The sequence below is a fragment of the Aspergillus luchuensis genome, chromosome 4, assembly GCF_016861625.1.
Source record: "Aspergillus luchuensis IFO 4308 DNA, chromosome 4, nearly complete sequence".
Classification (NCBI taxonomy): Eukaryota; Fungi; Ascomycota; class Eurotiomycetes; order Eurotiales; family Aspergillaceae; genus Aspergillus; species Aspergillus luchuensis.
In genome coordinates, this window is record NC_054852.1 from 3452037 (window position 1) to 3463308 (window position 11272).

The window sequence follows — 11272 nt, forward strand, 5'->3', positions numbered from 1 at the left end:
AACCTGTAGATGTCAGCAATTTCAAGAATGGGCAGCTAGACATTCTGGGGTTTGAAGAACCGTGGATCATAACTGCACAGGGCTGATGTTTATTGCCTGTTCAAGCAGGCGGCGCCCTTAAGCTTTCCCCTCGCTTCTGTCATGATATCCAATCTGGAAGTAAGCTTGTCTCACATACGTCAGTGCGATTAGCGCCGAACATTGTTTCTATAAGCGTGACTTCGATGCAGGAGACGTCTGCTACATGTGGAAAGGATTCTCGTCTGTTTCATAGTAGTGCCTGAGCGTTGTTTCCCCAAATGTTAATGATATTCCTGGCCACCGGACGTGCTAAGATTCTGTAAAGGTGAACGAACCAACGGCTCTGATACGCAGATCCTACTGTGTGTGATATATTGACCTCAGCGGCCCAGTCAATGGATCAGCCATCGGACTCTATCTGCTTGATGAATTACATCACGTCCTGGCTGCTAGTTAAACTGTTCCATTTCATGATTCGCCTGGATTCATCTCCGGTGATTACTTCCAGGTGACTACCTTCTTGCTTTCTTGGGTGATGGAATTGTCCATTAGCTTGTGCGTTTTAATATCTGCCCATGCTTCCGATGATGTTGCTGAAACCCTTCAGATGAACGTAGTCAATTCGACACATGCACGTGTCTTAGCCTAAACATTTCACACGTGATCATGTTTGGCCTACTGGCTTAGTACCCCTATCTTGTCTTGCATTGCGGGTATTTATCGATCATTTAGTATGTGAATAAAGACCCGTGGCAACATAAGTATACAGTTCTCCAGCAGATATAACATGTATAGACAATTGTTATTGTTTCACTAGACCTCTACACCTGGACATGTAATTTCTCTGATATCATCCTCCACTCCATCCAAAGAAATGCAAAGCAATACTATCAAGCGCCCAATCCTGGTATCATGGATGGAATAACTGCGGGAGCGATCAGGCACTCTTCCAACGCAGCGTCCATCGACTACAGCTCATCGGAACGGCCAACGGACAATGGACCCTTCTTCACCATGATGGTAAGAATCTCATAGAGGACGTCAGCGGCAGCCCTGTTATCACATGCATCAGTTAATAAGTCATGAAAAGTGTCGTGCAAGGTTGCCATACATAGTAGAAAGCTCAGCATTCGTATCATAAGCAGGAGCAACCTCAACAATGTCTGCACCGATGAAGTTCAATCCATCCAATCCCCGAATAATAGTGCGGAGCTCACGCGTCGACCAGCCGCCCGTTTCGGGCGTTCCGGTTGCCGGTGCGTCTAGATCTATTGTCAGGAAAGTCATGGGGATGAATTACTGGAAATGACCTACAGGCAGGATCAAGAGTATCGATGTCAATCGAGAGGTAGACAGGGTTCTCAGTACCCACCCTCTCCCTTATCTTCTTGATGATGCCATCCGTTCCTGCGACACGGTGTGTTAGCAAAGTTAATAGGAGATATTTGTACAGACGTACCGATAGTATCGATCTCTCTTGCCTCAACGATTTCGAACCCGCAGTATCCGTCATTCTCGTAATCAGATGGACCGGAAAGCGTAGTGCGGATACCGGCATGAATATTGGTATCGTTCTTCAGCAGGCCTTCCATCGCAGCGTGGTAGAAGTAGGTGCCGTGATTAATGGCGGCAACCTGACTAGGTGAGCCGCCGAAAACCTTTGGCTTCCAAGAATCCCTGGAGACAGTGAGCATTGGCTCTTCCGACTACAGAAGACAACATACAGATGACTGTCAAAGTGTATAACAGTGACAGGTCCATAGGCCCTGTTTATACTGCGCAGCAAGGGCAGGGTGATAGTGTGGTCTCCTCCTAAAGTAATGATGCGTGGAAGGGTCTTTCCGGCCTTGGAGAGCCCATACTTCTCAGCATCGGTGAACGGTTTGCGCATTAGGACACTGTTGTGGCCCTCTTCAATTTGTTGGATAGCCCAGGCGTTATCATAACTGTTTGGATTAGAACCTTGCCAATTCTCCCGTAGTGTGGGTGCCATACGACGTAACAGGGATGTCTCCGCAATCCAGGATTCTCATGTCGCTAACAAAAGGGTTCGCTTGCAGAGGAACATTATATCCACCACTAAGGAGAAGTAATGATGAGCGTCATTGCCGTTGGGTATAGTCATGGAAGGGTATAGCTTACTAAAGATTGAGACGGCGAGATCCTTGCCGGATGCCACTAGGTCCGAACCTAGCTCCGGGTCTGTATGAGGTACCAGTGTCGAAAGGAGCGCCTACTCAATTGTCAGGGTCTGTTACTGGAATGTCGTACTGTTGACATGGTGACTAACCTATGAATGCAATATCATACCTCTCGGCTTCGCTGGAGAGACAAGGAAAGTACGGCAAACGACCGAAAGTAGAGATACCAGAGAAGACAGAGTCGGCCTGAATTGTCAGCCAATGGATAAGTACAAACTTGAGCTAGGTTCACTGACCTGTGTGCCACCATCTCCAGGGAGTGTGTTGTACCACAACCTCTGGTGCGGACCAGCCAGAGGAGTTTGGTCATGGCCGCCATGGGCATTTGCGATGCCTAAGAGAGCAAGTAGGCCCACAACTGATGAATACATGTTGGAGATATCTTGTGGAAAAAGGCACAAATTTACTTCAATTGAGAGCGATGATGTTCCAGGCAGGCTCTGCAGGGAGGGGATGATTATATGCTCCCACCTGCAGATCAGCTACTTGGCTTCCCCAACCATCTCTCCTTCCAGTCCCCGGCCTGTCCTTTTACTTCGGCGATCCTTGGTTACACCGAAATTTACAGCATGCATGCTAACGCGCAGTGTAGGTGGATAGAATGACAAAAACCTACGGCATGGTCGCTGTTGATGATGTGACTATCCGATGTCTATACTCGGGAACTGAATATCTGACTAGGTCCACTCACAGTATGGAACCTCACGCTCCATTGCTTCCTTCTCCCACGACTTTCCAGAATTGGGGAATATTTCGAGAACCTGGGAGATTGAGTGGGGTACGACATCATCAGATGTGCATTATCTCTTGAGATGTCCCTATTGTTGGCACTACGCGAAGGCGAGATCTGTTCCACGGGCCAACGTCAAATGCTTGGCTCGTGATATAAATTCGAAACGCATGAGCGATCGAAACAGGAAGGCCGGAGGAGAATACAGCGAATGCTTCAGGACAGCAAGATTCCACAGAAGCCAGAGACTAGTCTCATGCATTAGTCTAATCTACCCTACCAAGGCTTATCGTGCTGATGTTCCACGGAGATAGCGGCCGGCATTTCTTATCAGCAACGCTGATCTTCATTCTGTGACGTGGGGACGGCCGAACTCGAAACACTGAATCGACAGACAATAAAACAACACGATAAGCGTCCGACATCGTTCTCGCTTGAGAATGAGCAAAAGGCTGCCAAATCTAAGGTTAACCAAGCAAACTCTGTCCACCTTCCTGTTAGAGATATTAGATAGAGACCCTGCGTGGGGTTTGGATGGCTTCATATTTGATCTAACCTACACCTATCTGCACTATACGACTGTCGTGGCACCATTGGTGGTGTGTCCAACCTCTAACCGGTCTTCGATATCCATTCGCTGAAACGCCTTATCGACCTCGCATTCCCAGTTACTGAAGGCCACGATTGCCCACTCCAGTGCCCCCACAAGATACAGTGCGATGCATTGTCCCACCCAAAGTCCTTTCAATCCCCAGCCATGGAAAGCCAACCAAATACCGAGAGGCAATGCACCGCAATAATAGCTGACTAGGTTGACTAGCGCACCGACATGCTGTCTTCCCATGCCCCTAAGGCATCCTCCACAGCTACCGTTCAGTCCATCGGCGATCTGGAACAACGCCACCCACGGTAGAACCTCCGCAGTGAGCTGTACAACTCCTTCATCGGAGTTGAACATCTTTGCGAAGTCGTACCGAGTCCCCATAAGCACAGCTAACACGGCACCCCCCAGCACCATGCTCAACCAGGCCGCGGTATTGGCCGCTCTTGATGCACCAGCCGCGTCCCGGGACCCAAGCAGGCTCCCCACTCGCGCAGACGTAGCAACTCCTACACCAAATGGAATTGTGTTGAGCACTTGGTCTGCGGTCATGATGACGCTCTGTGCCGCCAGCGGAATTGTTCCCAGCCTTCCGGCTGCAAGAGCTACGATTTCGAAGGCCCACCACTCGGTGCCTACGTGCACCACGCCCAGAAAGGCCAATCGGGCAAAAGTTCCGAGGTTCTCGAATGCTTTGCGCGACCAGCCGCCCCAGCATTCGGAGCCGGCGATGAACCGGGCATACAATACTAGCAGCACAAAGGACAGCCAGTAGGAAATGCCTGTTGCAAATGGCGCACCGAGCAACCCCATATGAAAGGTGTAGCAGAACAGGTAATTGAGAAATGCATTGAATGGTACCGTTATCAGCAAGACATACGTTCCAGGTCGCATAATACCTGCATCTTCTGATTAGCAGGGATTCCTGGGAAAGCAGCACGTCGGGAACGACTTACCCTGGGCTTGCAAATACTTTTTCATGGCCTCAAAGTAGATATATCCCAGACCGCCAGGGATCAAGCAAGTTAAGAAGCGCGCACTATCTCTCGAGAGCTGGGGATCCTGGCCAAGCAAGAGAAACACAGGCTCCGAGAATGCCCAAAGCATGGCGACGGGGACATAGAACAGCCCGAGGACGAAAAAGGCCCGCTGCAACAGGATGCCGAGATCATGCTTGTTCGAGCTGCCTGTGAAGGTTGACGAGGCCAGTGTGTCTAGTGCGGTGGTCCCGCCCAAGGCGATCATCCAGGCTGTGACCATGGCAAACATGAGTGAAAAGGCCGTGGTGGCGAGATCCTCAGGAGAGATCCGTCCCACAATCAACACAGAGGTGGTTTGCAGGCTGTTTTGCAGCGTGTATGCCAGAATGACCGGGATGGAGTCTTTCAACAGCCGGACAAATTCGACTGGACAGGGAATCGATAACCTTGTAATCTTGGAGTCATGGTTGGCGTCGACTTGCTTGGGAAGTAGTGGCGTATGTTCTTCCCCGGGAGAGTGCGCGGAAGTAGTCTCTCGGTAGCTAGGAAGGGAGTCGTACATCTTGCAATAATAGTAGACACACTGGGCTCAAGCTTTGAAGAAAGAAAAAGGAATTGGTGCCAACCCGAGAGAACAACATGGGATACTATGATAATAAAACCCTCGGTCTTGTTTAACAGCATGGCTGAACACATTGTACAGCACAGTATAGCCCCTTGCCTTGACCGATAGAAGCGGTCTGTTACTCAAGTGGCAACCGTGCAGACCACCGACATGATCCACCACGAGCTTATCCAGATCCGGATCACTGACCCACCAGGAGACCTTACTCGAGCTGCATGTCAGTGCAGACTGATTCAGAGGCGGGGCTGCCACCTTCTCAAGATATTCACCTATTTAGGACGAGCGTGGGGGAAATCCAACACAGGGTGTCTGCTTATACTGTATGACCCGATATCGACCCGAGATGTCGAGACTGACATCACATTGTCAAGTCCGAAGACTGTCTAGGTCTTTGATGCCCAAATCTGTAGATCGAGATGTCCATCCCTTACGCAATATGAGTTTCTTATCTTTATTGCTAACAAGAGGCTATCCAGTACGCGCTGCAAACACTACTGTCTTGTAATCGGATCTACTTGTGCCCCGCCAAGTATGGTTCCAATGATGAGGTCTGGCTGGCGCAGCTTATTGTATAGAGGGGAAACCCCAATGATCAAAATATGATGAAGGAGAGGAAAGACGACGGGATAGAGTGATATTTATGACTTCAATCGTCTGGATCGTTTGGATTTTCAAGGAGAATCTACCAAGAATTTGTTATGACCATGATTGACAGCAATAATAATTAGCGTACCGAAACAATCTCATGGTTGTCAACTTAGGGCCTTAGATAAGACATATTAACAAACAATGTCAGGGAGAACGTATAAACATCTTCTAAACAGAATAGCAAGGCAGCACATACTTCGTTACCGCAACCGGTTAATGTGATTCGCTTCCAATTTAGCCAGATCCAGGCCGAGAAGGCTATAATGCAGCCATTAAGACCAGGGTTTGATTCGATCCGCTCTTCCATCCCAGTACATCCCGCTGATGATAAGCAGCATAGATATCCTTCAGGATGGTGATTCGATGTTCGCCTGAGGCTGTTACTGATAAGCATCGTTCCGTACAGCAATGGCGTTGCTCGACTTCACCTGTCAACCCCCCTCTCATCATGGACTATATATGCACCTTAGTCAAAAGGACCATGCATTGGCTTCATTGCCTCAGGGCTACACCAACATCACCCATGATCGATCATAGCTACACACAATGAATCTTAAATCTACCCAGACAGACCTTGTTCAAATCTCCGAGAAGCAATCTGCCAGCGACATCAACAGTCTCCCCGTTGAGCAACATGAAACGCACGTCCATCCTACCCCTACTTCTGATCCTTTGGATCCGCTCAACTGGCCCCGTTGGCAAAAGCATGTGATTCTAGGGATTGTCATGCTCAAGTGCGTATTTGCTCCAGTCTAGAGAACCTCAGACACTAACCTTGATCAGGTACTTCCTTTTCACCTACATCACGACCACCACTGTCCCCTCCTTCGCCGAGATACAATCACAGTATGACATCAGCTACTCGCAAGTCAGCTGGACCGTCGCAATCCCGGCGCTGGGCTTGTCGCTTGGACCACTATTCTGGTCCTCCATTGGCGACATCTACGGCCGCCGCATTGTCTTCATTGTGGGGACTGTCATTGCACTCGTAGCGACAGTTGGCGCTGCTGTAGCAGATACATATGGGGGGTACATGGCTGCTCGGTTCTTCCAAGGATTCGGAGTCAGCCCTTCATCAACAGTAGGAATGGCAGTTGGTACGCTACCTTTCTTCAACAGTCATTCAAATGAAGAGAGCAGCTAACAATGTAGTCACCGATCTCTTCTACGACTACGAACGCGGCCAGAAACTCGGATTATGGGTCCTGGCTCTAGATTCAGGTTTACTTCTAGGCCCAACCTGTGCGTGTTCCCATCTCCACCTCAACACGATGGTCTCATTTATTGACATAAACCAAGTCGGCGGGATTCTCAATCTCGTCAGCGCCCAATGGATCAACTGGTTCAACGCTATTCTCTTCGCCGCGCTTCTACTCCTCGAGCTTGCTCTCATGCCTGAGACCCTCTACCCACGCGCGTTGATGCTCCAACGCATGGCAGCCACCGAGAAGCCAGCAGAGCCGAACGCAGGTATAGAAGAAGCAGAGATAAAACGCACCAAGTCATTGCCGTTCCTCAACATTCGTCCCGTCCCAGGTCTCTCCCATCCGCCCATCTATGCCTCTTTCACCCGATTCCTCCTCACGTTCCGCTTCCCTGTCATCCCCGTGGCAGTCCTCGGATACTCATTCACATGGTACTGGTGGATTCTATCTGTGATTACCATGGTCCCGTCTGCATATGCATCAGATTCACCTCTCATCCAGGGCTTGCTATTCCTGGGCCTATTGATCGGGACCTTAGTAGCGGAGGTAAGCTGCTCGGGACGATTGAGCGATGCCATCGTGGGGAGATTAGCCAAGCGGAATGGTGGGATACGGGTCCCAGAAATGCGCTTATGGCTGGCATATCCAGCCATCATTCTGACTGCTAGTAAGTACTTCCCCATAGCCATTACACTGCTACTCCATGTACAAGTCTAACATACTCAAACAATTGACAGTCGGTTTAATCCTCTGGGGCATCAGCATAGACAAAGCCTACCACTGGATGGTAGGACAAGTCGCGTTCTTCCTATGTGAGTATCCCCTACCTCTACTCCTACCACCCCCACTCTCATCTCACTCATCATCCATCATCTCTCACCACAACCATACCACCTTTTAAACCCCCTCTAACCCCATTCACTAAATAAATGGAACAGTCTCCGCCGGAATCCAAATCGGCAACACCACACCGTAACAAGCAGCTACATCATCGACGCCTACCCACTCCAATCCACCAGCGTGGTGATTTTCTACGCTGTATTTCTAAATCTCAGTGCTTTTGCTAATCCAGTACGTTCTTTCCCTTACCATCAACTAAAGACCCCAACCACTAAGAGTGATTTATTGATAAATGAATATACAGTTCTTCATCGCCCAATGGCAAGCCGCAATCGGCTGGACCTGGACATTCACCACTCAGGCTCTCATCGTCGTGGCTGGTGGAAGTGGTGTGTTCATCTCGCTGCATGTGTTTGGGGCGGCATGGAGAGCGAGGGGTGTGCCGGGGTGGGTGAATCCGGAGTTTGATTCTTAAGTAGTACTTTTGGTTTATTGTACATATATATTCTCTTTAAAGAATTTCTCGAAGCGGGATATCTTCTTTTTTTCTCAGTTACGTATCAGGTATGGCATGTAGAGGGTGCCATTGGTTTCAATGGCCAAGGTCTGCCTTCAATGAACACTACTACGCGATGTAGGTATTAGTCGGACTAGAGAGAAGGACTGTACCTTCCACTTTATGCCAAAAGTGATAGGATATTCAGCATGCAAGAGTAAGCATATATTTAATAATCGCTAAATACGAACGATTGCATGCAAGTACCAAGCAAAGTCACGAGTCGTCCAAAACGTCTGCTCCACGAATTTAAATAACAAAACAGACCGTCTATCACGATTGTCATTGCCTGGTATCTTCCCATTCCTACCAAACGCCGCCCGAATAAAAGAAGAAAAACATTTTGAAACGCGATACGCCGCCGCCGATGATATCAACAACGCAGGAGGGGAAATAGAAACATGCTATACATGACCGAATAGCTTCAGTCGGTAGATACACGTGTGATTGCCGCCCCAGTTCGACGTGGCCCGGAAGACGACCCTGTCCACCCGGAGTTCTGGGGAGTCAATCACCGCGTCTAGTTGGAATAGCTGCACGTGATGCGAGCCGTGGATATCGTAGGTGAATTTCCCGACCCGGTAATATGACGGTCCTAGGAGTGGATCATCGGAGTAGGCAGTCGGATCCTCGGTGGGCCATGCGGACCGGAGGGCGTTCATGATCGGCTTGTGGATTGACGCATGCGTCCTTGCATGTCGACTGGCTCCCTTCTGAACGAGTACGTATTGAGCCCAGAGCTCCATCTCCCTGGGGGCATTTTCAGGCTTTAATGTAGCCGTCTTCGGCATATGTTCGATGGCTACTTCCTCTGGCACGATCTTTTGGCCTAGGTCAATGCCGATCTGCGACATTCCGTCTCGAGGTGTGCTGCACCAGCAATCTCCATAATCTTCCCAGGGAGCCAAAGCCGCGAGCGGCGGTGATGCGGGCCGATAATAACTACCCCTCCATAATTTGACATAGGCCCATTGTAAAGGATTGAGCTTGTGTCCGACAGTTGGGCTTGTGAGACCCGGAATAACAAGCACTCCTAGTCCAATGCTCAGGAAGTTTGTCTTTTGTTCTGTGGGAGGACCAAAATCGGTGCCTCTGCTTGGTGGCATGACTGGGGTAGGTGACGAGCGGACCTCCGACTGCACCGCGTTCACGTCCCATTTGACGGTGCGCATATCCTTCGCCAATGAGGATACCTGCGCTCCAATTCGAGACATCTGATCCGTAAGGCTGCTGACTGCTAGCATATTGCTCTCGTCCATCGGGATATATTGTGTGGGTCGAGAAAGGGAGGGAATTCCGCCAAAGGCAACAAGGTATACTGCTACTGCTGCCAAAGCTATTCCAGCGAGTATGCGAGCGACCGTGCCAGCGCTAGGCAACTGTGCTGATAGGCTTCCTACCCAGGACCAGGACTGGCCTCTCTGAGTGATAGTTTGTTGGTTGCCATCGACTGATGGTTCTCGTGATGGATTCCGCGCATATGTATCAGGAATGAGTGTCTTTGTGGGCGCGGTAAACTGTGCTGCAGGAGACTTTTCTCTGATGACCTCCGGCTCCGGCATGGCCTCCGGCATATGCTCCAGCTCTGGCATAGGCTCTGGCTCGGGCGTAGGCGTAGGCTCTGGGGAAGGCTCATGCACAGACTCGGGTTCCAACGGTGGCTCCGGCTCTGGAGAAGGCTCTATCGTGAACTCCTCAAGACTAGGTTGCAGGGAGGGCGACCTCGATTTCGTTTTTAGAAGCCTCGAGTCCGGTTCCTCTTCTTCGTGAATAGGCTCGTTGAAAGCCAGCCCGGAAAATCGACGAGGGGGTGCCTTGATATTCTTTCCATCGGAAAGCGTCCGTGTCAGTTCATCGGAGTTGATTGCTCGTTCAACGGTGAACGAGTATAACGATGAGTTGTCCGGTAGTGGGGAGCTTCCTAACGGGGGCCCATCGTGCAATTGCGGGCCAAACCGCCCCATAGGAGACGGATACAGATTGTCGGCTGGGACGTGGGGATATCTGGGTACAGGTAGAGGCTGCGTAGGACTTGAGGCGGTAGAAAGAGTGTGTGGGATAGGAGGTGTGGGGGTGGCGGTGGATTGGTCGTTGTTGCTGTAGTTGCCCCGTATCGGCGTGGGAGACTTAGTTGCCTCGCGCAGGTTGTCGAGAAGCTGCAACTCATCCGGAGTCGGCTCCCGGCGACTTCGCCGAACCGGGGAACGACTGATAGAAGGCGACTTCTGTCGACGAGACTTGTCCTGAGTGGTTTCTTTCTCTTTCAACTGCCGATCCTTAGCATCCTCAATTCCCTTGTCGATTGCGTCGGCCATCTCGGTCAGATCCATATGAGGCTGAATCTTGAGCTCCCGTGGGAGAATTGGCGTCTCAGCAGATCCATAAGCGAATGACTGCTTGGTTGGAAGATTTGGCAGAGCCTGTGTCCTTGCTTCCGGACCCAGCTTGGACTGAAAATACGTCGAGGCACTCCCTATATCGGAGCGTGGAGTAGACCCCGCGCGCCTGGTGGCGCCGCGTCTAGTAGGCATTGAAATTCAATGCTGAGAATCGGCTTGATGATTATGTTAGCTAGAGCGCATAACGTGCAGGCTTTCCCGCTGAGGGGTGAGGAACAGAAAGTCCTATAACAGTGGGACTCGAAGCTCTCTACTCACTGTGAAAGATGGAAACGATTAAGTCACTTGCAGCCTCAGGCATAAATAGGAAGCCAGAGATGCCAAAACACGGTGATGAGATAGGAGGATTCAGCCCGAAGAGAGTGATCAGGAGTAATATTGAACATTCAGGCTGCAATCGAGTTTGTGCTACACTATGACTGCGACCAGGATGGCCAACTTAGATGTAGCCTACACGAGGTTTGTT

General features: G+C 50.2%; 4 protein-coding genes across 4 annotated transcripts; 1 reads left to right on the top strand and 3 right to left on the bottom strand.

Moving 5' to 3' along the window:
- Positions 1–989: 989 nt before the first annotated feature.
- Positions 990–2014, bottom strand: AKAW2_41219A (uncharacterized protein; the record flags this gene model as incomplete). Its single annotated transcript, XM_041689633.1, has 5 exons — positions 990–1074; positions 1133–1283; positions 1336–1428; positions 1481–1698; positions 1746–2014. The coding sequence occupies 5 exons, from the start codon at positions 2012–2014 to the stop codon at positions 990–992; spliced, it is 816 nt and encodes a 271-aa protein (XP_041543299.1).
- Positions 2015–3523: 1509 nt separating this feature from the next.
- Positions 3524–5095, bottom strand: AKAW2_41220A (MATE family efflux transporter; the record flags this gene model as incomplete). The annotated part of the gene is made up of 2 exons (XM_041689635.1): positions 3524–4452; positions 4510–5095. The coding sequence occupies 2 exons, from the start codon at positions 5093–5095 to the stop codon at positions 3524–3526; spliced, it is 1515 nt and encodes a 504-aa protein (XP_041543300.1).
- Positions 5096–6352: 1257 nt separating this feature from the next.
- AKAW2_41221S (putative MFS transporter) lies at positions 6353–8326 on the top strand (the record flags this gene model as incomplete). Its single annotated transcript, XM_041689636.1, has 7 exons — positions 6353–6540; positions 6590–6903; positions 6959–7048; positions 7106–7678; positions 7749–7827; positions 7950–8082; positions 8156–8326. The coding sequence occupies 7 exons, from the start codon at positions 6353–6355 to the stop codon at positions 8324–8326; spliced, it is 1548 nt and encodes a 515-aa protein (XP_041543301.1).
- A 485-nt stretch (positions 8327–8811) lies between these two features.
- Positions 8812–10938, bottom strand: AKAW2_41222A (uncharacterized protein; the record flags this gene model as incomplete). The annotated part of the gene is made up of 1 exon (XM_041689637.1): positions 8812–10938. The coding sequence occupies one exon, from the start codon at positions 10936–10938 to the stop codon at positions 8812–8814; it is 2127 nt and encodes a 708-aa protein (XP_041543302.1).
- Between the last annotated feature and the right edge of the window lie 334 nt (positions 10939–11272).